General features: G+C 43.2%; 1 protein-coding gene across 1 annotated transcript; it reads left to right on the top strand.

Moving 5' to 3' along the window:
- Window positions 1-13: 13 nt before the first annotated feature.
- Il18rap (interleukin 18 receptor accessory protein) lies at window positions 14-25,053 on the top strand. Its single transcript, XM_059281294.1, has 10 exons — window positions 14-83; window positions 489-807; window positions 895-1,078; window positions 9,630-9,780; window positions 13,985-14,050; window positions 15,870-15,993; window positions 19,227-19,378; window positions 20,340-20,477; window positions 23,692-23,865; window positions 24,593-25,053. Exons 1-10 carry the CDS (start codon window positions 14-16, stop codon window positions 25,051-25,053), a joined length of 1,839 nt encoding a protein of 612 aa, XP_059137277.1.
- Window positions 25,054-27,788: the final 2,735 nt, after the last annotated feature.

Raw genomic sequence — 27,788 nt, 5'->3', positions numbered from 1 at the left:
GTGAAGAAGAATCATGCTCTGTTTGGGCTGGGTGCTTCTTTGCTTTGTTGCAGGAGAGCAGACTGCAGGATTTGATGCTTCAGGTAGGGGGTTTTGCTTTGCATATTAACAGTGTGAGTCTTGTGGTCAAAGTCTAAAGTGACAGATAATCTGGTACATCAGCAGCCTGACCTATTAGTACACAGCATCTTCTCGCTGTTAAAAGGAGTAGGAGGAGAGTTTGTGACTCTTTCAGCAGATACCACATACAGTTGGGGGATCCCAGTGACCACAGCTGGGCATTCAGTGGGGACATCTAAAGAGTTAAGACACACGCCCATCGGGAGGGAATCAGAGCATGAGTCATTTTCATCTGTGAAATGGACATACTTCACAAGATAGGATAGAGAGCTGAATCCTTTGTTATACCGAGTCTATTTGTAAACGTTAGTGAGAATTCCACCTTCTAACATGTTTCTTTGTGTTGTTTTGTTTACTATAATTTTCAGCTTGTGCCACCAAAAGACTTGTGTGGACGTATTCTGTGAAGGGTGCAGAGGATTTTGTCCTGTTTTGTGATTTGCCAGAGCTTCGGAAGTCACAATTCTCCCATATAAGTCAACGGTCACCAACACAAGGCCCTGCCCACATACCTTGCAGCGGTAATCAGGACCTATCTGATGTCCAGTGGTACATGCAACCTCAGAGTGGAGGTCCATTAGAGGAGATCCGTAGGAACTCTTCTCATGTGCAGAACAAAGGCATGCTGCATATGCTGGCCTCACAGATGAACAACGTTCGGTCATATATCTGTAGACCCAGGATTAGGTATGTCCCAAAAGCATCCCAGTCTGAAAATAATCTCAAATTCTCTGTTACCTAGACAAGTGCTAACAGAACCTTCTCTATCTCCAGGAGTCCCCAGGATATGGCTTGTTGTGTCAAGACCATCTTAGAACTTAAGCCTCAGAGAAATGCATCCTGCGGGAAACCAGTAGAGAATGAGCAATACCTATTTCTTGGTAGCACTGGCTCCATTTATTGTCCTAGTCTCAGCTGCCAAAGTGATGTACAGAGTCCAGAGATGACCTGGTACCGGGTATGAATGGATTTTCTAAAACTAGTGTAAGAGTACTCTCATTATAGGCTCCTTATAGAAACATGAGGTAGAGAGCCTGAGGCCCAGAGCTCTAGGAAGACTGGTCTGTGCCTATGCAAAAGACCTACATTCTAAAGTAGTTTTGACCCTATGTAGAGTCCAGCTTGACATTCAGACTGATAGAGCTATGCTTTTGATCAATATCAGGGAAAAGTCCAACATGCGAGGATGCTACACTTGTGGGAAGGTGTGAACAAGCATCTTTGAATTCCGGACAGGTTAATTCATTTATATTGTGGACAGGTTAATTCATTTATATTGTGGACAGGTTAATTCATTTATATTGTCATAGAGAGTAAAGGGCATTGCTAAGGAAGAGGAAGGCAGCTTCCTACAAGCAAGTCTTGAAGAAGTGTTAAAAGAAACAGAGGTGTGGAGTTTCTAAAGGGGAGGATGGTGAGGAAAACACAGCACATCACCACGTCACCATGTGACAAGTGACTTGTGCAGAGCTTGTGGGAGGGACTGAGTGAGTGCTAAGAGAAAGGGCGCAAGAGAAAGTTTATAAAGCTGTTGAGTAAACTGGTCAGCAAACGCAACAAAAACATTCCATGTTTTCATTGTGCTATAGTTTTTCCCAGTGCTTGTCCACACATGAATGCTCACCCATTAGAGCCCCTATCTGTGACACACCTCCTCCAATAAGGCCACACCTCTTAATCTTTCCCAAACAGTTCCACCAACTAGGGGTCAAGCTTTCAGATATATGAGCCTGTGGGGCCATTTTCAAACTGCTGTACATAGTGACTTCTGAATACATTATGTCCCTCCTTCCTGACTTGCAGGATTTCTGCTCAGAATTCGGCTGATAGCTATATTCATATACCCTCTAATGTGATATGTATCAACTCTTGCCGCTTTTAGTAATTTTTCCTTATGTTTCACTTTGGGCAGTTTATGATATATCTACAGAAATTCCTCCACGGATTGAATTTGATTAGAAAAGTGTGGTCCTTCTCTTGATTTGGGAAAGTATTAGCTGTTACTTCTCTGGATGTGCTCTTTGGTACTTTTGAAACTTCTGTTGAGCAAAGCTTAGTTCTCCTCATGGTACTCCATAACTCCCATAGGCCTTTTCATTATTGCTGACTCTCCACTCTCCTTGCTCTTCTGCTGGGTGATTTCAGATGTTCTACTCTTGAGATCTCGAGATTCCCCAGTTCTCACCTTTGCTGATCAAGTCCACTGTTAAACATCTTCAGGAATTTTTGCTTGTGAATATATTCTTTATTTATGAATTTTCATTTAAGAATCATTTCATTTATTTTTCCAACTTCTAATATTCGTTTTTTTTGTTTTGTTTTGTTTTGGTTTAGTTTTTTTCGAGGCAGGGTTTCTCTGTGTAGCTTTGCACTTTTCCTGGAACTCACTTTGTAGACCAGGCTAGCCTCGAACTCACAGAGATCTGCCTGCCTCTGCCTCCCAAGTGCTGGGATTAAAGGCGTGCACCACTACCACCTGGCACAACTTCTAATATTGTTAGGAATGGCTTTCAAGTTCTGTTTTTTCCCATCTGTATTTTCTTGCAGTTCTTCAAATTTAAAGCTGCTATGAGTGTTTTTTGCCCATCCTTTACACAAATAGATCTCTGTTGTTGGAATTTTATTCACTTCCTTTATAGTATTGTATGCCCTGGTTTTTCATAATTTTTATGCCCTTGCATTGCTGACTGCACACTGGAGGAAATAACACTGTTCTGTCCTTTATAAGTGTTCTTTGTTGGTGACAGATCTTCAAGATATAGTCTACCCTGGGATTCTGGATGGGGCTAGAGTAATAACTTCAGAGAACCTGGCCTTAAGTTGGATTCTCAGAAAAGGTTGAGACAATACCTGTCCTCTCAGATTGAAGGGAATTGCTAACTCACTCCATGCTCTGTTGAGATAATTGGCTGGACTCTGCAGTCAGACAAGCTAGTCGTTCTGGATGTCTGTGATCAGTTGGACTATCCTTCCTGGCTGGAAAGTGCTGTTGTTTGGAATCTGTGTTGAGCAGGACTCTGTGATAGGCTGCAGGGTTTAGTGGCATCTTTGGGTTGCAGCTCAGCTACTCAAGGTGAGTAAAGGCAGAGGCTGTGCTCCACAGACAAGTGTATACTTGGCCATGTCCCTGGGCCAAGGTTAACTAAAATAGTGAGGGTTGGATTGATGACTGCTCCATTGCCAGGGCTAAGCAGGGCTTCTGCGCACCAGTACTTTGCTTCCCTGCTTGGAGCAGGTTTCAGGAGAGCACTGGGGCCTGGTTGAGCACACTGTACTTGCATGTTCTTAATGATTTAATGATCGAAAATTCAGAATTCAAATAAAGTACCTGTTATTTTCTCTTCATTTTTGTCTAATTCCCAGAAATTCAATGAAAAGAAAAAATGTCCTTAACAAAACTGACTCCTTAAATGAAAGGCACTTGAATTTAAAAAGTTAGCATGTTTTGATGATCGTAGGCTAAGCAATTCTTTGACACAATGAAGAATTACAATAAAGAACAGAGGGAGTGTTTCTTTAGAAATGGCCTTGAACATCAGGATGGCTTTGGGACTGTTGTGACCTCTGGTTAGTAGGACCGGAGCATGAAGCTAAAATCCCAGTTGGTGTCTTAAGTCACCCTTACCAGGGCCAGGTTGGTTGGCTGCAGTGCTGACGTACATGGGTTTGGGATTGGTTCTCTCTCACTCCTGTGTTTCATGGAAGATCTGCCACTTCCCCTTCTCACTTCCGTTTGGTTTAGCTCTCACAGGGACTGGAATCTCTAGGTATTGTGTGAGCTACCCTGGAGAGCTGGTGAGCAGGCTGAGACTGGCCAGACTCATAAGTTAAAGTGTTTCTAAATAAGGACAATAAAGGATAGCTTCAATTATAGTTTTAGAAGCTGTTTTCAAGGTTGATCTATTGGCACATTCAGTTGTTCTCACTGCAAACATTTCCCCACATTCCTGGGTGGCTTTAAATACAGCTGGCCACTTGCTGGGCAGTGTGGATGCTGAAAGAGGAGGGACCCATTCCTTCTTCTGAACAGAATAGTGATACTGCTAGCAATTCCTTCAGCTTTGCAGTAACTCTAGAGTGTGGGATCACTCTATGGTGGAAAGTTAGCTTTTTTCATAAGAACTAGAGCCAGGCTATTTGAGGAGCATTCTCAATTGTGTGGCTAGGATTAGAGTTTGTAACTCATGTTCCTAACTGCACATTCACTCCTCTTTGATTCTAATACAGTAGTTTTAGCTCCTCATTCTGTGTGTTAAGAAATTGGAATTTTGATTTTATAATTTTGTAGCCCAGTGTATTAGCCATCATTCTCAGAGTTTTGAAGCTTAGAGAGAACATAAACATGGGCATGTGATTCTTTTTTTAATAGTTACATTTTTTGTTAGCATTTTTTTTTTACATACAATGTATTCTGATTATGGTTTCCCCACACCCAGCTCCTCCTAGGTTTTCCCCACCTTACCACCCATCCACATACACACCCTTTCTTTTTTCTCTCTCATTAGAAAACAACCTGGAAAATACAAAACCAAACCAGCATGTAGCTGGAGTTTTCTCCTGTCTTGTCCAGCCCCACGGACCCCACAACCACTTATAAAATAATCACTCAGAAGCTCATATTAATTAAACTGCTCGGCCGTTAGCTCAGGCCTACCACCGACTAGCTCTTACACTTATACTCAGCCCATTTCTGGTAATCTATATGTCGCCACATCTTCTGTGGCTTTACCTGCTGCTTTTACATGCTGCTCCCTGGACTGCAGGCTGGCGTCTCCTCCTTCAGCCTTCCACTTCCCAGAATTCTCTTTTCTGCTTTTCCCACCTATCCTATACTTCCTGCCTGGCTACTGGCCAATCAGTATTTTATTTATCAATCACTCAGAGCAACACATTCACAGCCTCCCCAGCACCAGCAAAACAAAGTAAGACAAAACAGCAAACAAACAAACACACAGGAAAAAAAAAAGAGCCAAAGAAAAAAGCACAAGAAACACATATAGATGCAGACACACATACACTGGCACACACAGAAATCTCTTAAAGACACAAAATCCTAAACTGTAATATGGAAGCAAAATTCACAAGGTAAAAAAAAAAAAGTGTGTGTAGTGTGTGTGTATGGAGGGGCTGTGATTCTTAAGGCAGTGTAAAACTGCAGAGCAAGCTTGTACTATGGAGTTCTCAGCTGTAGGTTCTGGAGGGACCCTTCTAGCTGCCCATTGCCATCACTTGGGGGTATTGCTGTTCAATTATCTGAAAAGGCACCCACATGGCTTATCATTCAGCTCATAAGGATCTTTGTGTTTAACAGGGAAATCACGAAAATATTTTCCAAATCACACTCTAGAGTCAAGATAGAACTTGTCTGCTGTATTCCTTGAGCCTCTACTCTACATTTTCAATTATACAGGAAAATGAGATGTGTTTCGTATGGTGGTAGTTAGTGAATACAAGCTGGCTGATAGTAACCACTACCTCCTCTCCAACTGCTCATTTATCCATCTGTTTAATAATTTACTCAGTACTTTGGCTAGGGGCTGACATTGGACCCGTCATTAAAATTTTCTGGTTTACCAATTTCCTAGCCTATATTAAAAGAAATGTCACCACATGATGGAAGAATAAGTTTAGCATTGCCAGGTGATTGGTGCAAGAGATTGTATGATTGTACTTACTAAGAAAGATTAACATTTTCTATCTAACAAAACTAGAACAGCAAGAAGTCTAATCAGTGAAAGATTAACAGATTACTCAGTGCGAGAGAAGCAGGGTTCTTGCATGGTATAAACTCTACTGGATTGCAAATAAAAAACATGGGTTGCTCATGAGGTATGGGGACTGGGGCCCTGCTGACATGTTTGAACTTTCCTTGTGTGCATTCTGAACCACAGAAGCAGCCATGGAAATAGAATGAAGGTAGGGGACATTTTCACAGAAGAAGAAGAATAATCTAATGCTTTGATAAGGGACCAGTTAAAGACACAATCATAATATTTTAGATTTTTTTCTGGCTTAAAATGTATTCAGGGTATTTATCAACTTGTAGAAAGTAAAAACAGATTCAATCATAGATAGCAAAGATAATGGTATACTCAAATCCAGACATGATTATGAGTTAACAGTAAGAAACCCTTTGAAGTTCATCAAGGAAAATGGGTGGAGGAAGCTCAGGTCGGCACTCTGGTGTTGCCTGACTTGACAGAGCACCATTTATAGGGTACCTACAGTTTTGGAGTGCTCCCTAGTGCTATGCTATCTGGTAGTAAAACTTCAGGATAGGACATTAAAAAATCTCAATGATTGCCCTCTTACTAAGGAATGACTTTGCTCTTCCCCTTACACGTACCCCTACACATCTGTTTTAGTGTCTTCACGTTTCTTACTTGTTCTTTCCAAGACTCCTGACTCTTTACACAGATCACACTATGGATGTTTCTCCTCTGTATTTTTGTTTTCTCATATTTCACCTCTGAGCATAACACAGTACTCTGGGTGGAGGCCTCTGCCTCTCTTTCCTGCCAGACTTGCATGCGATTGAATCATCTGATGAGTTTCCTATCTCTCTGCATGTGCTTCTTCTTTCCAGTTTCTTTTTCTTTGACATTTCTTTTGAGTTCTATTTCACAAAGCCTTTTAACGACATACACACACACAAGCCATGCTCACCATCTACAAAATGAGGAAGAGGTCTACTCGGTTACCCTCCACCCTCCTCAGTGGGTTGACTAAAGTGTTAGTGATGGTACACTGAGACCTCCCTCCATCAGTTTCTCAGCAGATTTCCTGCATGCCCACACTCTACGTTCTGTTCTTTGTATGCTCTTAATAGGTTTTCTGAAGATTTATCTCTGGACTTCCTTTCTTGCTCTTAGCTTCTGGCTGGAGTGTTCTTTATCTTTGCCACCATCTGATAAATATTTAAGCTGTCTGTCTCTGCCTCTTGCCCTGTCTCTTCATCCTGTCTTGAAGCTACTCCTAATGACTAGTGTGGCCCACTCGAGTTCTTTGACACTTTAGGGAAAGTTCTTTGTTGGGCCACAGGAACTGGCCCAGACACTAGCAGATGTGTATGTTTGGGGCAAGGCGGGGGGGGGGGGGGGGATTCCTGCTTCTACCTGTGTGAAGGCCGATGGAAGGGAAATTCCTCAGTCAGTAAATGAAACTTTTAGTCAGAAAAATTATGTTTGCTATTCAGTGCTCTCATTTACTAGGCATTCTCATGCTGACTTTCATTAAACTCTAAAGTATTTGTCTTCTCATTTGTAAAATGAAAGAAACACAATCCACGCAAATCCCAAGTCCTTTGGACAAGTGATGGGTTACATGGAGAAGAGCAGAGGTGGGTCAAGAGAGAGTCACACTGAGACAAATTGCTCTTTAGGTGAGCGCTTTACTAAGGGGGCAACGCCACAGACCACACTCAAGCTTCTGAAGAAAGAGTCACCAGTCTCCAAAGGCAAAGTGAGGTGTCCACTCCTAAAGATTTCTGAGGGAGGTGGTGTGCCCTCCACCAGGAGGCAGCAGGGCCCTTTTGGGAGAGCTGAGAGCTGAGAAATATTGAAGGTCACTGTAGGTTGGCTGATGTGTAAGGCAGTGGTATCTGGAAGGTTTGTGATCTAACCATAGCCATATAGGATCATACCTAAGAGAGAACTCTGCAATCTCTGTAGAAAACAGATTCTCGCCATTTTATCATTTCTATTATCTCTTTTCTTTTGCTTATAACTGTAAGAGATCTGTTCTTGGTACTCATGGGAAACTGGAAGGTCATGTTTCACTGAAACATCATCTGTGAGGTAGGCTGCAGGAGTTAGGGCAGTGATAACCAATCCTTCCACAGACATTGACTCAGCCCCTGCTGTGTCCTAACCCCTTGTGATGTGAAGGTGGTATGAAGTAGTCTATGCTTCAGGCTCCAGGAGCTCCATAGCCAGCTGCTAGTCACTCTTCTCAAAATGTCCTATTACAACGATTCTCCTGTTTGAAAACCTTTCTAGCATTGTGCGTTCCTCAATGCGCACATCCTTAGCAGAGCTGTTTACTAGAGAAACAAAGATCAAACGCATTCAGAGTCCACCTCAGCCTCATCTCCCACACACCCCCCCTTCACTTGACATTTTATGTCGTCCTAAAGTGGCCTTTCCCCTGAGCTGCTTCCTCTGTATTCTTCATAACTCTGCAGAGACTCCAGGAAGCAGCCCTGTTTTATGTAAGCTGAGAAATGCTGCCAAGTGTTCCCTGAGCACTCTGGAAGGTGTGATAGAAAAGGTAGACTCAGGGCCTGGAGGGCGTGGAGTCTGCTGAGAGAAGGGATTCGTGTTTATTCCTTTCCATGTACCCAGGATTTATTAGCTGCCTAGAAGCGATGACAGCATTCAGCCACTATGGACAAGGATATGGCCCATCACATACTTACTGTAAAATAGTAGTGCCAGTAATGGCCGTTTGCCTCCAAGATCCTGGATATGTGAAGTGGCAATTCTCCCGGGAGCAAGCGATGATTTTGTTCCCAAAAGCTGAGTCCTGTTGGAGCTGTGGCTGGAGCTGGAGCTTGTGCTCTGGGAAAGCAGTGGAAGATTTGCGAATCCAGGGATCCCATAGAGCAGGACTCCTCAGGGAAAGAAAGGTGTGTGAAGGGGTCATAGTGGAGAATGAGACCAGATTGGTTTTTGAGGAACCACAGACATCATCGGAAAGGCCAAATGCAGTCACTGAGGGATTCTGAGAGACGGCTTCTTGTTTGAGTTCAGAGTCAAATAATGATTTCTTAGTATTCTTTGGATTTGTTCTCTGTAATTATTATGTAGTCCAGTTTATTTATTTAGTATATTTTATTTATAATTTATTATTATATTCAAAATAAATCTTTGTTTGTTTTTGTTTTTGAAGACAGGGTTTCTCTTTGTAGCCTTGGCTGCCCTGGAACACCTTCTGTAGACCAGACTGGCCTTGAACTCAGAGATCCATCTGCCTCTGCCTCCTGAGTGCTGGGATCAAAGGTGTGTGCCACCATGCCTGGCTCTTCTATTCATATTAAATTTACTGAAGGAGAATAATTTATATATTGCTTTTACTGAAAACCTACAAGTTTCCCCAAGTGTACACATGCACACGCACACCACACACACACACACACACACATTGCCATTCTCAAGCATGTGCGCATATGACTTAGTTATGATTAAGTTAGGCATCATTCCTGAGAAAACTGGATATTCTAGAATACTCTTGGGCCCTGATTTATGCTCTAGCAAACACTCAGTCAGTAGCTCTTTGTGAGCTGATTGGAGGTAGTTTTCTTTACAATGTTAGGAAATGTTTCTTGTGTGACCTCAGACTCTTATACTACAGTATGGATTATGACATCCTCATCCTATGGGATACCTGGTTTTCAAACTGACCTATCTTCACCTGCTTCAAATCTGTGAAACTTTTCTTATGTGTGAAATGAATATTAATAAAAACTCTGAGGTTGCAGAAAGGTGATTAATTCTTGTCTTTTGGATTAGGATGGAAGACTCCTGCCTGAGTATAAGAACAATATCGTTAAGTTGGGTGCCGTCTATGATCATCACCAGGGCTTGTATGTGTGTGATTACACTCAGTCGGACAATGTGAGTTCTTGGACAGTCCGAGCTGTGGTTCAAGTGAGAACCATTGGTAAGTGAGGCTTTTTCTGAACTCTGGCTGACCAGTGAAAATCATCTTCCTTTGGTTAAGTAATTATTTCCCTTTAGAGAAGAAAAGAGATATTCACCTGCTGGCAACCTTTAAAGGGTTGCATGTTGGAATACACTGGTGCTTCCATCAGCTGAGGTCAAGTCCCACAAAAGGACTCAATTCTGGGTCATGTTCATACTGTTACAAGCTGGGATATCTATTCCTTTCTGGTTTATTCTTGCAATAAATTTAAATATGCATTAGATATTTCATAATTTAAATATGCATTAGATACTTCATCCTTGAAACATGAAGAGATATATGTGGGCCTGTTTAAAATGTGTTAATGTTTTTTCCACTTGTTTAAAATATTGTTCTTTTATAAAAGAGAAGGAACATTGCTGGTGCAGCTTGAGACTGTGTCCCATGCCCTTCCCCTGAGGTATCCATAGATTAAAGACTAGCCCAGTGGTTCTCAACCTTCCTAATGTGTGACCCTTTAATACAGTTCCTCATGTTGTGGTGACCCTCAACTACAAAATCATTTCATTGATACTTCATAAGTGTAATTTTGCCACTGTTAGGAATCGTAATGTAAATATTGGTGTTTTCAGATGGTCTTAGGTGACCTCTGAAAGAGTCATTTGACCCCGAAAGAACAGAGACCCACAGGTTGAGAACCACTGATCTAGATGCTTTGCATTCATCCCTTTGTGCTTTTCCCACACATGTATGCATCCATTGATAAATACAATATTGCCTTTTACGTCTTAAATACACACTATTATACTAAGTTAATGTTTGGCAGTTTGTACTCCTTATTAAGGATGAAAAAAACTTCAATATTCCTAAATAATATTGGGGGGTATGGGGCACTTTGGTGTCAGGTAGTGTTTGTTCCTAATTTATTCTTCCCTGACTAACACAGAAGTTAAATGTCTCCTCATCCTGTATTTGTCACCCTTTTGGATTGAGACTTCTGTAGCTCTTCCGTTGGGTCATTTTTTACCAGATCTACAAATAGCAGCACAACTAAATGGTAGTTTTAAGTAATTCAGCCTTGGCTTCCTGGGTTAAAACGTAACAGAATTAGTCATTCATACTTGTGCCAAAGAGAAACAGTGTAGTTGACTCAGTTCTCAGTGAAAACATTCATGAAGTTTACTTCTGGTTTTCTTGCTGCAAGATGCAGTCCAGTCGGAGTGCATTAAGATGGAGACACTTCTGCTTATTTCCTGGTCCTTGCTCTTGCATGTCTTTATTGCATAAGAGAGTGCTCGTTAAGAGAGAAGTTCCAGTTACAGACCATGCTGGAATCACTTTCTCCGGCAAGGGCAAGTGATGTGTAAATATTCTTTTACTCAGTCATGCACCAGCCCCTAAATTCTCAGTGATGGAATTTACTTTCCTCTTTTACTTGAAGGTCTGTCGCACCCATGCCTGTCATTCCTGTCTCGTCCATCACTGTACCTTCTCCTTCTCGTTTAATAGTTCCTCCCCACATTCCTACAGAAGAGATACCAAGCTTCCGTGGTAACTTTGGATTAAAAATTAGTGCCTGGACACTTTCTCTGACCTCTAAGAACTGACTATTTTATGGGTCAGAGAGACAGAAAACAGGAGGTCACCACCCAGTGTAGAAGGAGAAGAAGGGGCAGTGGATGTGTCTAAGGTCCACCAGGTCCAGCATTGGTGAAGCAAATCTAAGCAAGACCTCTGAGAAAAGAAGAGTGAACAATGACATTCACTCTACTGGGAAGAGAAGGGTAGGTGGTGCCATTCATTCTGGCAGAGGCGAAAGCACCATTGACATCAGGAATCATGAGAAAACAGGATACAGATCAGGGAGAGAAGATCAGAGAATGGGAGTGGGGGGTGGGACTCTGAGAGCAGGACCCACTTTATGCTCTAAGCTACTTAGTTTCCAGTTTTTATTTCATTCCTCAATATGTGGAAATTTTTTTTTTGTTGTTCATTTGTTTCCTTTTTCAAGACAAGGTCTCCTTGTGTATATCAGGCTAGCCTGTAATTCACATATAGCCTAAGCTGGCCTCAAACTTGTTATCTTTTGCCTCAGCTTCCTTAATGTTGGGATCATAGGTGTGTGTTACTACTTCTGACAAGTTTAAAGTTTGGAGTTTTATTTAAGGGACTATAGGGGACCACTCAAGTACTGTAATACATTATGAATGGATTTGTATCCAAGGTAAGTTTAACATGAAGAAATAATATTTTTGAGAGTAAGTATGGAGGCAGGAGAGACATTGTTAATTGCTAGTAGGGAAGTAACAAAGGGCATGAACTGAACGGGGTGTGTCTAGAAATACATAGGTGATGCTTCTATGGGAATTCAGGGCCTGGGAATAGGAAAAGCCAAAGATGAGTATAGCTGGAGTTTTCCTGTGTCCCACCCGGTCCACAGCTGCTCAGACCCAAGTAAACACACAGAGACCTATATTAATTAAAACTGCTCAGCCATTAGCTCAGGCCTACCACTGACTAGCACTTACATTTAAACTCGGCCCATTTCTATTAATCTATATGTTGCCATGTGTTCTGTGGCTTTACCTGTGTGCCATTACATGCTGTTTCCTGGACAGCAGGCTGGCATCTCCTGACTCAGCCTTCTTGTTCCCAGAATTCTCCTTGTCTATTTACCCTGCCTATACTTCCTGCCTGGCTACTGGCCCATCAGCTTTTTATTTATCAACCAATCAGAGCAACACATATTCACAGCACACAAAACATCCCACGGCAGATGAGAGTTAGGGTTGTGTTGTCTTCTGATATTGGGCAAGGTGGAGGTAGGGGGGATCAGCAAGCTTGATGGACAGTATCAAAAGATACCTCAGGAGGTGGGGGGAGTAGAGTTTATGAGTCAACAGAACAGGATGTGTTTTACAAAACAAATGAAGAGAAAACAGAGATTCTAGTTTTCTGAGGGGGTAAGTCAGTAAATACTAGCCCTGTTTAATAAGCATGAAGGACTAAGAGAAAGAGGAAGTCTGAGCAGGAGATGTAATGTGGAAGGACCTCAGTCATAACGTTGCAGTGAAGAGGTGGGTACTTAGGTGAATGATGGAGAAGCTGGGGCTGGAGATGGGAGTGTGAGTATGGTCAAGTGTGAAGAGGGGGTTGGGACTGAGTCCTGGGTTATATCCAACATGTAGAAAGAGAGTGGAGGAGTGAGAACTCCATGAAACATGCATGGGGAGAAGTTCATGGTGTGCTAGCGAAATGCCTTTGGAGGTCAAGACTGTCAGGAGGAGGATGGGGTGAGGAGTGTGGGTGCTGATGGCAAAGAGAGATGGGGTAGATGAGGAAGCCAATGAGAACTGAGAATTGAAGATGTTGCCCGCAGAGACCACCACTTTTACTGGTGGTAGAATAGCTTTAGAAGAAAGCAGAACAATGGAGGCACCTTTGAAACTCTGTGGCAGGAAAGAAAAAGGCAAAGGAAAATCAGAGGTTAGATGCCCTTTCATTCTAAGCTAAACCATGAGTTTAAGGTTGCGGGCTGGAGAGTTTTGAATCTCAGTTCCTTGGGCAGGTTGTCCCTCTTGGCTGATGACTCAGCCAAATGGCAACAAGAAGAAGTCTTCTTGTAGCTGCCACAGATGGAGGCTTAAGTCTCAAGTGTGGGTGTGGGCAGTTGGGTGTGTGTGCATATGTATGCATGGGTGTGTGCGTGTGTGCGTGTGTGTGTGTGTGTGTGTGTGTGTGTGTGTGTGTGTGTGTGTGTGTATAGGCCCAAGTACAAACTTGGGTTTTTATGTCTCAGGTATAATACATCATTTTTGTTGACACAGAGTTTCACACTACCCTGTAACTTGCCATGTGGGCCAGGCTGGCCAGCCAGCAAGCCCCAGCTATGTGTCTGGCTCTATCTCCTCACCCTAGAATTACAAGCATGTCCACCATGCCCATTTTTGGTTTATTTTGTGGGTTCCATGGATCAAACTCAGATCCCTGGGCTGTGTTGCCAGCCCTGTACTGGCAGAGCTACCTATCACTCCAGCCCTGAAGAGCATCTTTCTTAGTGGAAGTCTCAATTCCCAGATTCTTGCATGCTGGGTAAAATGAACAAACAAATGAACAGAGCACTAAAAACTTAAATCGGTGTTGAGCTAATACTCCCAAACCTCCAGCAAACAGGCCTCCAGACTTCTTAATGCAAAGGATGATTTTTGTTTTCCTCTTTCAGTTAAGGACACCAACCTGAAACCAGACATTCTGGATCCCATCACAGACACTCTGGAAGTAGAGCTTGGTAAGCTGCCTGTTATTACCATACCTGAATGACCCCTGTACTACAGGGAATAGACCAAAGTGTGACATGAAGGGTGATTAGACTTTCAAGCAAGAGCATTGGCTGTGAACTCTGGCTTGGTCCCAACTAGTTTTGTCACCGTACAAGGTTTCTATTATCCTTCTGAGTCCCAGTCATTAGAGCTGCCCCTCACTGTCACATGCTGATCTTCCATTGTGATAGAGTGAGGAAACATATTCTAGAGAACTAAACAAGAGGAACAGGTTTCATATTCTTCCCACCAAAACACATATACATATGCATATATGTGCATATGTTTCCATTTATGTTATGTGTATGAATTTACAAAGTTAGCATTAACTCTTATGAATATGACACTTGAGCTATTCTTTAGGAAAATTATAGCCCTGCAACTCTTGCTCAAATATATTCCGAAATGGTGCCTTCTTCTGGGGAGAGGAGAAATTGACCTTCATCCGATTGCCTTTTATTTTTGTTGAAGTCAACCTCTTATTACTCTACACACAGCCAGGTAGAAATTTTGTATTTGAAAGCAAATTGTGGTGTTTCAGTGCAATATTTACCATTTCAAATGCCAATGGAAGATTTAGTTTCGTACAAAGAAATGTAAACAAGTTGTTACTGCACTATAGGGTCAGTAGGTGGCGGTAGTGGCACATTCTGGGGCTAGAAATAGTGGTGAAGAGGAAAAACACAAACAAGGCACGAAGTAAAAACAATCCATTAAAAATATTCTGCCAAGTTGTGTACGGTACCAATGAATTTTAAAGTATTGCTGGTTGGAAAAGATCCAAAGAGGATCTTTCAAATGGATTCCTTACCCATTCGTCCAGAAGTCAGTTCCAAGAGGAGGATAGTCCTAATCCTCACAGGGTGGTAGGCAAAGGTTGGTCCAGTAACATTCATGGTTCACCCATGGTGCAGTATACAGAAGACAGCTGAGAGTCTAAACAATCTCTTCCCTAAATTACATGCTATAGCAATGTTGGAAGGAAAGTACACCTCTCACCTCAAAGGTGACAAGAGACAGTTTATTCTGGAGCCAGATATGAGTGACTGTGACCCGGGGAACATAGATTTGGGTTACCCCAAGTCCATGTTCCAATGTGGAAACAGTTTCATGGCAACGGGGGGGGGGGGCGGGGAGAGGGGAGACCTCAACTATAGTCCCAGATGCCATCACATGACAATTGAGCATTTTGGTTGATGGAAGCCAGTGGTCTGTCAAACTAATACATTCCAAAAAAAAATCTAATACATCCTGATAGTCATAAGGATGTTAAGTCAGCTACAGAGGTGGTCAAGGAATGCCTGTTAAGGAGGGTAAAAAAGGCCCAAGATAAATTGTGACAAGACTGTGGACCTGGAGTAGGCCAACCTTTTCACAGTCACTGAGGTTCTAACCATCAATTGGCCTTGCAGAAGGTTTGGCGTAAGGTCTGTGGGTTTGTTTTTTCAGAACTTTCCATTCATGGTAACCTCATGATGTTCATTCAATGTGTAAATATCAAATTAGTAAAATGATCTTTTTGATATATCTTACACGTCATCACTCATGTTAAAGACTGGGCTATTCACAGGGCTATAACTTTTCCCTAGGGATATGATGGTGAAATCCTGGGTTTGAGATACAAACATAACAGGAAGTATGTTGCTAACTGGGATGTGCTGTTGCTTAGCCATTCCTGGTACCCACTGCCTGACATCTGGCTACATTGCCGTGCAGCCTCTGGTCCTCCCCACGACATCAATGTTCTGATGTGCTTCCTTACTGTGTTCTTGACCTCTACATTTTCAGGAAAGTCTTTGGTGCTACCCTGCAAAGTACAATTTGGCTTCCAAAGACACTTTCAGCCAGTAATAAAGTGGTTTGTCAAAGAATCTACTCAGGAGCAGGAAATCAAAGAATTTAAGGAGAAAAGGTAAGAAAAAAATCTAGGTGAACTTAGTCATTGCAACCCAAACTAGATGTTATAATTTAAAAATGGTAGGCAGTGGTCTCGGCAGGTTGGAGCCAAGGGACCCCACAGAGTGTGGGAGAGAGACACACCATGTAGACAGTGCTCATGTAGAGGATTTATTGGAAGTGGGGAGAGAAGAGCTGGGGAGAGAAGAGGAAGAAGAAAAATAATAGAGAGGGGGAGAAGAAGAGAGAGGAAAGGGGGAAGAGAAAAGGTACAGATGTGGCCTCATGGGAAGAGAGAGAGAGAAAGAGAGAGACAGAGACAGAGAGACAGAGACAGAGAAACAGAGACAGAGAGAGACAGAGAGAAGGAGTGGAGAGGTTTGCTCTTAAAGGAGACTTTAATGCACAAATGGGCTACATAGGATGATGTTGTCAGGACTCTGAGTAAGCCAAAGTACTCTCTGCTTATTGGCCAGGTCCCCCAAGGGGCTGGCCAGGTAATACTTAAATGCTAAACACTAGATACTTTCAAACCTTTAGAAATTGCTAGAACAGATAGAGTTAATGGTTGTGGTAAAAATAAAAATACATATTATGTATCTATGTATCTATGTATCCATGTATCCATGTATGTATGTATGTATGTATGTATGTATGTATGTATGTATGTATCTATCTATCTATCTATCTATCTATCTATCTATCTATCATCTATGTATCTCTTATCTCTCATCTAGCATATTAATTTAAAGCCTGCAGGCACTCCATTTCTGAGGATACTATAAAGTGAACTTGGTATGCATAGCAGTTATTCAGTGATGGAACCATATATAATAATTGTCCCCTAAGACTGTATCACTTAGTGATGCTGGAGCCATCTTGCCTGTGTTAAGCACACAATGATGTTTGCACAGTGGTTTAAAATATCCTTGACGATGTTAAAGTGTTTTTAATTTAATTTAATTTTTTTGAGACAGCGTCTTGGGTGTTTCATACTGGCCTCAAACTCTCTATGTAGACGAGGATAATCTTGAACTTCTCAAGTGCTGGGATTACAGGCATATACCACCACACCTTCTCTATGTGGTGCTTGGGATCTAGCCCAGAGTTTCATGCATGCTAGGCCAGCACTCTACCCACTGAACTAACCACATCCAAAGCTCATTCACTCTTTCTTTCTTCCATGTTTTTTCCTTCTTTCTTTCTTTCTTTCTTTCTTTCTTTCTTTCTTTCTTTCTTTCCTTCCTTCCTTTTCCCTCCCTCCCTCCCTCCCCCCCCCCTCTCTTTCTGTCTTTCTTTCTTTCTTTCTTTGTTTTGTGTGCTGGGACGTTCAGTATGCTGAGCAGATACTCTATCACTAGCCCATGTCCTTAGCTCATAAAGGGTTTTGAAAGGTTACTGTTTTAAAAACTAAGATAAACTAGTAGATGGATACACTCACTTGGAGTGCTGGACTAGAACTAGCACATTCAAGAAATGGGAGATGGTGGTTCCTGTCCTCCCCAATCTTCAACTGTGCCTTCATCCAGTGTGTTAAGGAAATGGCACCATAACGCAGATTCTGACAAAAGAGAATTGGTAAAGCAGCTTACACTGGGGTGGAACCTTAGGAGGGAGCTGTATATCTCAGAAGACTAGCAGGCTGCAGCGTTTTATGATTATTAAACTTATTATTATTAGACTTCTTTTATTATTGTCTGTGACTAAGATAAACCTGGAATTTTATGGGTGAGAGAACTTGACCAGTTGAAAGGAAAGTTGTAGTCCTTCAGAGACAAGCCAGCCAATGTCTAGAAAAACAAGTCTCTAGTCCTAGAGTGAAAGACCTGGGGTCCCATCATGACCAGTTAGGCATGCCACTAGAAGATGTGTCCTCTCATTTCTACATGGGATGCAAAATAAGAATCTGCAGAAAGTTCCCTCTAGTTTTTTAAAACACTCCACTGAACAAATGTATACTTTGAAAACCACAGATGAAGAATAAAGGGAAGATTTTACTAAAGAAACTGAAATTTAGCAAGAAGCCGCTGGATCTTAGGTTGACCCTGCTCAGAGTCTGGGCAAGACAAGCATGACAGACACATGCTCTCAAGTCACCCACCTGCGGGTTCCAATCTGTTTCCCAGGAGTGGCAAGGTGACCCTGGTCCTCTGTGAGGCTCTGTTACCTATGTGTGCATTCTGTGACTGGATACCTTCACTTTGCAAGGTCACTGTCAGGGACAGATGCAGTAGAAACCATATGCATGTGACAATGTGGAACAGGCAGGAAACATTTGTGGGCTAACTGTAGACTCACAGAAGGGTAACCTAAAATACCCATTTGAACACAGTTCCTTAATGTGACAAACGGATGATGCAGTTTCAGACAATAGGAACTGAACAAATGTGGAGAATCACGATTTTCTGGGCAGGGCAGATTGGCAGAGATCTGGGAGCCAGGCTGGAGTCCAGACATATCCACAGGATGTTGTCACCATGGTGACCCAGTACTGCTCATCCATCCTCTGAGCCTTGCCCCTGGCACTACCAAGTTAAGATGTTCATGTCCCGACTCCTTAGGGTTTGTGTGCAGTGAGGCAGGAAGAGATTAGAGAATCCATAGTCAGTGCTCAGCAAAGTACCTGCCAGCAAACGGCAAGAGCAATTAGTTGTGTGTGTGTGTGGGCATGTGTTCATATGTGTGTGCAGGTATGTATACACATGTGTGTAACTGAGTATGGAGGGTAGGGGTGAATCTCATGCTTCATGCCACTAACCCTGTTTTTTGGTGGTGGTAGCAGGGGTGAGGGGGAGTGGAGGTGAGGGGTTGGCAGACTTTTGCTGACTAAGGTAGCCTGGCCAGCCAGGGAGCTACAGAGATCCACTCATTTCTGCCTTCCCAGTGCTGGGTTTACAAATACACGTTACCATGCCTAGCTTTTGACATGGGTTCTGGGGATTGAACTTCACGCTTGGGAAGCCAAAACTTTACAGACTGAGGTTATTCTTAAATTCTTAGTATTCCATATTCCCAGGGGGAATTCTTAGCATAAAGTTCAGATGAGGGCCACAGGTAACTTATTCCTTAGTGTAAATCCTTTGCAGAGTCCGTCACTTGATCAGGAACAAGAGCCTGCTCCATCTCTTCCTGCTCTCCCACTGTCTTCTGGTAAATTCCCACTGGCTCTTTGTCAGTCTCCCAAGCAGAGCCGGATGAAGGGCAGCTGATGTTACTGAGTGGGGCTGCCTTTTTTCCTTCCTTTCCCAGCATTCAGTCCAATTACAAGAACAAAGTCATCGAGCACACTGCCTTCCTGAGAGAAATCACTCCAAGAGATCTCAGCAAAAAGTTCGTTTGCTTTGCCCAGAACTCCGTCGGGAACACAACACGGACCATCCAGCTGAGGAAGAAGGAGGGGGGTAAGCCTAGCACTTTGTTCCTAAAGATGGATAGCTGTTCTTTCTGAAGGGGGGAGGGACATTTTGCCCAAAGAAGAGAGGCAATGTTTGCAGCGAACGCTATCCAGACATTGAAGCACTTTGCTATGCTAATTCATTTAAGACCTTGACCATGCATGATTTTGACCTAGGCTTCTTACCTGCTAAGCAGTGCATGAAAACACTTTTTACTCAACTCTCTCTCTACTCACACAGTTCACTCATCCCATCACCCTTTCATTTACCCCTTTCACTTCTTCATTCACTCACGCACTCAATTCTCTCATTCATTCCACTGGTACCTACAAGAATCTCCAGCCCCACCCACACCCACACCCACTGCGGCAGGACCAGTGTTCAGACACTGCTCTCTTGCTTGTTTGCCTTTGCTGGCTTCCAGAGAACATGATAACCTCTAGTAGAAATGTCCACCGAGGGACACATTGATCCTTAACAAGATGTCCAGAGATGAGGTTGGTATCAGTCATTCATGCCTCACTGAGTGGGTGATTGTAGCACAATCAAGCAAGTGTAACCATCTTCGAGCCATAGAGTGACAGTGTTCATGCTGGACCCTCACTATGTATATGGTAACAGTGGCTGTTCTCTGTAGATCCCTCATTTATAAGATGAATCACAGAGGGTGTGGAGTGAAGCTGAGGATGATAATATAAGATGATAATTTATAACAGGCAATGGGAGAGGTACAATTGAGGTGTGCAGACATTCATAGGTGTAAAAATAAGTAAAATGGCTAAGTATTGAAGGTCACCCCACCAGGAACTTCCCATGCCCCTTGGCTCTCTAAAATGAATTGTGGACAGTTCCATCCAGACTTAAGATGACCTCAGAGTCAAGATAAACGCCGGTAGCAGCAGGGATTTTATTGCGTAATGGGGCATGTTGGTCCATATGTACTTACTCATAGCTCTGTTTCCCTCAGTGGTGTTTGCATACATCCTCCTTGGCACAGTCATGATGCTGGTGGCCATTTTGGTCACAGCTGCCTTTCTCTACTGGTACTGGATTGAAATCGTCCTGCTGTGCCGAGCCTATAAGAGCAAGGATGAGACGCTGAGTGGTAAGATCACCCAACATGTTATTCTCTGACCTAGTGATAAGACAAGATACACATGACTTCCTACTTACCTTTTCTTAGAGTTGTCTTAGGTGTGGTTTCATATGCCTCCTGCTGGCCCGAGCAGCATGTGAGAGAGGAAGTTAGAGGAAGCTACTGCCTGATGCCTGGCTTCTTATCTCTCAGGTTTGATATCTTCTTCCAGCTCTGGCTTTACACCAGAGAAAACTGAAGAAACACTTCCATTCTACTTACCAGGAACTTTGAGGAAGACTTTTGTGGGATTTGTAGGGCTTGAAAGTATTCTCACTGCTAACCAACCTGAGGTGATACGGCAAGTGGCAGTTCCGTGCCTTAGGTTCCTCAGCCATAAAACAGGACTGTCACAGCAGCAGGCAGGGGACAGTGGTGTGAGCTCACTGAGATTAGGCATGGTATGCATTTAGAATGACACCTTAGTGCATAGAAACTCAGTTTGGTCAGCAACGGATGTCCCTTGAGGACTGGAGCTCATGCCTTGCCTGTGTATTGACCGTTGCCATTCTCACAGCCCCCTGAGGCAGAGGAGGACGAAGAGTAACCTTCAGATTAAAGCACTAGAAATGACTGTATCTTGGCCTTAAATCTATGTAGTCTGGCTTTAGGAAATCCCATCACTTGGGTTATCGTCATGTGAAAATAAGACATCCCAGGCCAGGGATTTGTCCCAAACGAATGGGAAGTTGCACGAAATACAAGTCCCATTATTAGTGATGAAGTTGCTGTCGATTTACTCACAAGACATGATCACAATACTCACCAGTGTCCTGTGGGACTAGATTACTGCTTTAACATTTGCTGGCCCCGGAAATACCTCAGGTTAGCATATCTACAGTTTCAGTGAAGGATTCTGCTGTTTGGAGCAGAAGTGCCTCCTGCTGGGTGCCAGAGAAAAACACTCTCTCCCTGGGAGGCTCCTCCTGGAGGCCCATGGCTTCTACAGAAGGAAGTATCATCATCCAGAAAGGGAAGTAAAAAATATGCCAGGTCCGAGTTCAACCCCAGACACCAGAAAACAGAAAAAATCACCCAGAACCAATCTAAGAAAACAGGAGAAAAAAGGCATACCTCACAGCTTTCTTTAGATTGATTATTGGTAACATCCTTTGAAATCCTTAAGCAAAGAGTATTTTCAGAATTTTTGTTTGTTTAATTAGCCTTTTTATTTGAATGGAACAAATGTCTCACCAATCTTCCCAGGTGATTCCACACTTCTTTCACTAAAATGTTTTTTTTTTTTTAAACTTAAGATCCTAGAGTTTATGAAGAAGAGTCAGTTGGTTGGGAAATACTCAAATTTGTCCTTTGTCATTTTACTTAACTACACAATAATTTGCGCTGCAGAATTGGGTTTTCAAACACAGTGATTTCGCGCCCTCTGCTGGTCAGACAGATGTTTGCCCGCAAAAAGAAAGCTTAAGAGTTTATTGTGACTATCACTTAATTTAGAAAGAAGTAGTGTTAGGAGGACATAAGCAGGTCCTCTAACACCACATTCCATAACTTCATTACTAAATAAGTTTATCTTTTGAACTATAGAAAAACCATGGGTTTTTAACAAGACTGTGGATGGAATAGAGGCAGCCATGGTGTGTTACATATTTAAACAAATCAACACTTACCTCCTCCTTCCTACATGGGCGATCAAGTAAAAAAGCAGCTTCTGGAACTTTGGATCTGTATCCTCTTTCTCGACATTTGGTTTTCCTTATGACTGGTAATCCCTAAGGCCTCTCATGGCATCCATATTGGGCTCACACTGCCAAACAGTCTGAGACACTAGTTACCGGTAACAACACCGTGGCTGGAGGTTATGAAATAGGCTGGATTTCAAACTCCAGGCACTCCATCCCAAAGCCTGTGAGTTAACTTGTGGGTTTTTTTGTCTTTTCTAGGTAGTTCTTTAACATGTCTCATGACTTGTCTGCCTTACAGGAACACAAGAGATCCTCATAAGAGACCTAAAATGATTTCTTTAAATGTAGCTTCTCGAATAGAAGGGAAGAGCCAGAGACTCGCACACAGCCTATGCATGACCTCATGTAACCCTTGACAGCCTACCGGGGAACCTCTACTGACCTCACCCTACACTCACAGATTCAGATACAAGTACTACCAAGTGCCACTTAATGGCAAATGTATCCTCTAGGCTACTTTCCTTTGTAGAAACAAAATATACTGTACTTGTATAAATCTAGATGGTATAGCCTACCACATACCAGGCTGTGGGCTCTCTGGAGAGTGTGCATATGTAAGTCTGTTACTACACATATATATGCTATTTATGTAGGTGTACAGATATATCCCTAATATTTCTAGGTCTGTGATGAGCAATACAGCCAACATTCAATTAAGCAGAAGAAAAAAATTATCCAATCAAGAGACTTGATAAATACCAGATCTCTGAGGCTGCTGGTGGTGTTTTAGAGCAAACGCTGTTTAGAAGTGGGCATGTATTCTACAGTAATGAGAAGTGTAGTACAATACATATATAGGCCAGTCACACAGTTATGCGCTATCAGCTGTCAAGTGTGACGCACTGGGCATGGTTGGACTGCTGTAGTTCTGTATGTTCAGCACATAGTGGACCACCCCAGCATCACAGTACACGGGAGAAATGGGATGCACTGTAATGTTATGGCTACAGCAGCATTGGGCCACGGGGATTACCTGTGCGTTATCATCTTACAGGACCTCCACTGTGCATGTGCCCATTATTGACTTGCTTGTGGTGCATGGTTTTAAGTGTGCCGTCATCTCTCAGATGGATACAAGTTCTGGTTTTAGCAGAACTTGCTTTCTGGTTATTATCATGCTGTAATGGAGCAGACTCCTCTTTGATGTGTAACTAATGAGCCAGAAACACTGCAGATGTAAAGAAAGGCGCCCTCCCGATCACACGTGATTCAATCATGGGAGGCCCCAGCTGTTTGATCTATCCCCAGCGAAGAAGACACAGGGGCGCTTCATAAATTAATCATTGGGTTTTATATGGACAATCAAAACCACTCGGTGGTGTGATTTTAAAATGGATGCATCTGCTGGGTTTGTTTTTAATTCGTTTTTGTGAGGATCCCAAATCTTATTTCTTATCCATTTAGCATATGGTCCAAGCATCTGGACATACCATGGTAGTTAAGAAAAAGGGCATAGGCTATGTGTTGTTCTTTTTCCTCAGACAAGAAGGAGTTTGACGCCTTTATATCCTATGCAAATCGGAGCTTTCCTGAGAGTGAAGCCACCGGATCACTGAGCGAGGAACACTTGGCCCTGAATCTTTTCCCCGAAGTGCTAGAAAACAAATATGGATACACTCTGTGTTTGCTTGAAAGGGATGTCACCCCAGGAGGAGGTAGGTCTTGCCTGCCAGGACACCAAGTAGGACACAAAGCTCAAAGCTTTTCCTATCATACTGTCCATGTGATAGACATCCTCTGGGATCTTCCGGGTTTGGTTTTTGTTGTTGTTTTATGAGCTTAGATCATCTTAGGCAAGAATACAGAAAAGTGTGTTCCAGAGACACGCTCTGTCTTCTAAAAATATCTATTTTCAGGAGAATAATAAAATAATAGAGGGCTCTGGGCAGGCCATCCAGGACAAAGGGGTTTCCCTGGATCCTCTGTGGGAAATAATCTCTCTCATCTCAAGCGGAAGGTTGTCCCACCTTCTAGAATTCTATTCCTCAAATTCTCAGCATGGGGTGCAGCAGGTCGGTCAGCTGGATGTCGCCCATGAAGCATCATGGCCTCAAATGGCCTGCTAACCTTCCCTGCCTCAGACACTTCCACAAGTAGCCCGGGATGTATCATATCCCTCCGTCACGTTCCAATCTGATTTAGGCGGTTTAGATGGTGATTTAGGGAGGCGGAATACAGGGACAGTCTCTGGGTACTGGTGTGTATCTTCAACAGTCCAGAGTGGCGACAATAAAAGGGGCAGAGAGAATTTTTCTCCTTATCTCTTTGCCCAACAATATTCAAATTAGAAGAAACCCACCAGGCATCTCTTGGAGGTACAAAGTTGTTGTGACTCAAGTTTTAATAGAATCAGTTGAAAGTCATTCATTAATTTGTTTCCAGTGTATGCAGACGACATTGTGAATATCATTAAGAAAAGCCGAAGAGGAATATTTATCCTGAGTCCCAGCTATGTCAACGGACCCTGTGTCTTTGAACTACAAGCAGCAGTGAACCTTGCCTTGGGTGATCAGACACTGAAATTAATTTTAATTAATTTCTCTTCCTTCCGAGTGCCAGAATCACTACCTTTTCTAGTCAAAAAGGCTCTTCGCGTTCTTCCCACAGTCACGTGGAGAGGCTTGAAATCAGTCCAACCCAGTTCCAGGTTCTGGACCCAGATATGTTATCACATGCCAGTGAAGAACTCCAACAGGTTTATGTGCAATCGGCTCAGAATTATCCGGAGGGCTTTTCCCCCTGAAAAGGACCTAGCAAGAGAGAAACCATCAGGAGGAGCATCCAGCTCAGAGAACAGCCACGGAGCCCAGAACCTCCTCTCCAGCCACCAGAAGAGGTGCTGATGGGTAGAACCTGCTGCGTGGATCAGGCTGGTAGAAAGTTGAGTCTGCCTTCTCTCCTCATCAAGCAAGCTTGACAGGCAGTGGAATGAAGCAGTGGCTGTGGTTCAGGGTCTGAGTTACTGGAATGGACACAGACAGAGTCTTCTACTCCAGACCTCTGCATGCACTCAGCACATGATACCCTCAGAGTTTCCAAGTAGCCTGAGCAGAATCAGCTGGGACAGCTGCTCCTGTGTGGCCATGGGCTGTCCTCTAAAGCACAGAGGGGAAACATAAAAGATGAGACTAACAGCACAAGATAAATAGGATCTCTTGGGTCCTGGTGGGAAACGAGCCTTTGGAGGCATGACGTGTTTCCAGACCTGCGGTTAGATAATGTGCATGAAATCCATTGCTGGCAGAAAATATCATGAGTCACAAATGCATTTCGTGAACTCATTCTGTGTCACAGTTTAGCAACAGGGTACCCTGTAGAGTGGTGACCATTTCCTTTGTGACTGAGTGACAGGTGTGCTTCCTGCCCTGCTCAGTACTGTCACAAGTCACTAGCTCCAGAAAAAAAAAAAAAAATACAAGGTCGACATCCACGGTTTGCATCAAGTTCTCCTAAGTTGTGCATAGCATAGAGGACACAGCCCTCCCACTGGTAGGGTGGAGTCTGAGCAAGATTTAGATTTAGGAACAGGATGGAGTTGATTTAAATTTCTCCTTGTTTCCTTGGCCAGAGACCTTTTTATGCAGAAATCAAAAGTAGATCATCTTACCCTAAGTAAGTAGGACTGCAAGTAGGGACTAATTAGACACAGATCATTCGTCCAACAAAGAGACTAGCAGTTGCCTACACACTGGAGAGGCAGCAATAGTGAAGCTGAGAGTCTGGTGGATAAATGCATGCATCCGTTGACAAGCAACAAGAATTGAATGGGTACCATACCGTTGTATGAGCCATTTGCCTGCTTAGGGTGGTCCCTCTGCATGCACACTGACTGAGTGGTCTTAGTTTAAGTCTTTCTTGGTAACAAGGTGATGCACTTAAGGGCCAGCCCATCATTTTGGTTAGCAAGGCAAATATGATTCTCATAAGTTGATCTGCAGCTAAAATAGGGTTCTAGTTTGGTGCAGATGTTTATGACCTTTGAACTCCACCTTCCCTGTCAGAACAGGGTGCCTGATCATGGGAGCAGTAAAGGACAGCACCTCATGAACTGATTCACATGTCATGAGTCTCATCTGCTGGGGACTGAATGAGATCCACATGCAGAGTGGGTCAGCTACTGCCATCTGGCCGCTTGGTGCCTGTGTGAAATGCTCTTCTGGTCCTTCTGCACAGGAGCACCACATCATAAGAACCACTGTGGCTTTGGCGCTAAGCAGCTTCCTTGCTGGAAATCTCAGAGTTAGAGAGGAGCCAAAAGGTATAAATTATGCCGGGAGGAAGCTTCTTGTGGGAAGGATCCCAGTGGGGCGGAACCCACACTTGTTGAACCGCTGCGCCCTGGCTATGGCCGGGTTTCCTGGGTTTCCTGCCAACCTCTTTCTGAGATCATAGACTCAGAAACCTCTTCTGGCCAGTACAGCCAGGTTTATCTTGTTCCAAGATAACTGTGCTCCCAAGGATCCACAGCCTTCTCTGCCTTTGGCTTCACTGTGTCTCGTGACTTGTACATACATGAAAGCAGAAATACCCAGTCCTTGTTTATAGAATGTTCTCTTTCCTGTAGCTAGGTCCAATGAAGATGGAAGATTTGCATTTAGGACAAAAAGTTATTTACCTCGTGCATATTAGACAAAACAAAGAGAATAATCAAAACAGATTTCCTATGTAGGAGATACTGCGGCTGAGCATTGAGACTCAGTAGAGTGAGAGCAAAGCACTATTTTCTGACTCACCATTTAGACAAGGTGGCCATGTATCCTGCCTCTTGTTTTGTATGTACTGAGCAAACACAACGGTCACAACACTTTATTTCACTATAAAAAAAGCATCCCCATTTAAATACAGGTGCTGTCCCTCCAGGACACACAGCCAACCTGTTCTTATCTACCCTGTGTGGTCTCCCAGATGGTTCTCACAGACAGTTCTCAATAACCTTCCTATTATTCCCAGGTTGACATGTCAAGTAAGATGAAATAAACACATACAATCCTGACTGCTTGTTTTAAGTCAGCTTGTTACAAACTAAATCATTTTGGAAGAGGGGACCTCGACGGAGAATGTGCCTCTATCAGGTTGGCCTGTGCCAAAGCCTGTGGGGCGTTTTCTTGATTGATGATCGATAGGGGAGGGCCCAGCTCACTGTGGGCAGCGTCACCCCTGGGCTGGTGGTCCTGGATGCTGTGAGGAAGCAGTACCCCCTCACTGCTCTGCTTCAGTTCCTGCCTTCAGGTTCCTGGCTAGTACTTCCTGGACAATGGACCTGAGGATTGTAAGATGGAATAAACCATTTCCTCCCCAATTTGTTTTTGGTCATGGTGTCTTATCACAGCAATAGAACCCCTAACTGAGATACTTTCCTTCTTGTTGCAGCCATAAAACCTGGAGACACGCCTAGAAAACCCACTTTGAGGGCTGCTGAGATGATGTAGTAGGTGACAACACTCTTAGTGCCCCCTGGTGACCCAACCTCAACCTCTGGAGCCCACATAAAGGCAGAAAGAGAATCAATTCTCAAAAGTTGTCCTCTGACCTCCCTGCATGCCGTATCATATGCATGTGTGCACACTCTTTCTCCCTC

The sequence above is a fragment of the Peromyscus eremicus genome, chromosome 16_21 (genome assembly GCF_949786415.1).
Source record: "Peromyscus eremicus chromosome 16_21, PerEre_H2_v1, whole genome shotgun sequence".
In the NCBI taxonomy this organism is placed as follows: domain Eukaryota; kingdom Metazoa; phylum Chordata; class Mammalia; order Rodentia; family Cricetidae; genus Peromyscus; species Peromyscus eremicus.
The sequence above is the reverse complement of the archived record's forward strand: the minus strand, read 5'-3'. Positions and strand labels throughout refer to the sequence as shown.

Excerpts from the sequence above, each read along its gene's own strand:
- Il18rap (XM_059281294.1), top strand. The coding sequence starts at position 14 with ATGCTCTGTTTGGGCTGGGTGCTTCTTTGCTTTGTTGCAGGAGAGCAG. Across the intron at positions 14,051-15,869 it reads CACTCTGGAAGTAGAGCTTG|GAAAGTCTTTGGTGCTACCC; the intron begins GTAAGCTGCCTG and ends CTACATTTTCAG. Across the intron at positions 19,379-20,339 it reads GCTGAGGAAGAAGGAGGGGG|TGGTGTTTGCATACATCCTC; the intron begins GTAAGCCTAGCA and ends TGTTTCCCTCAG.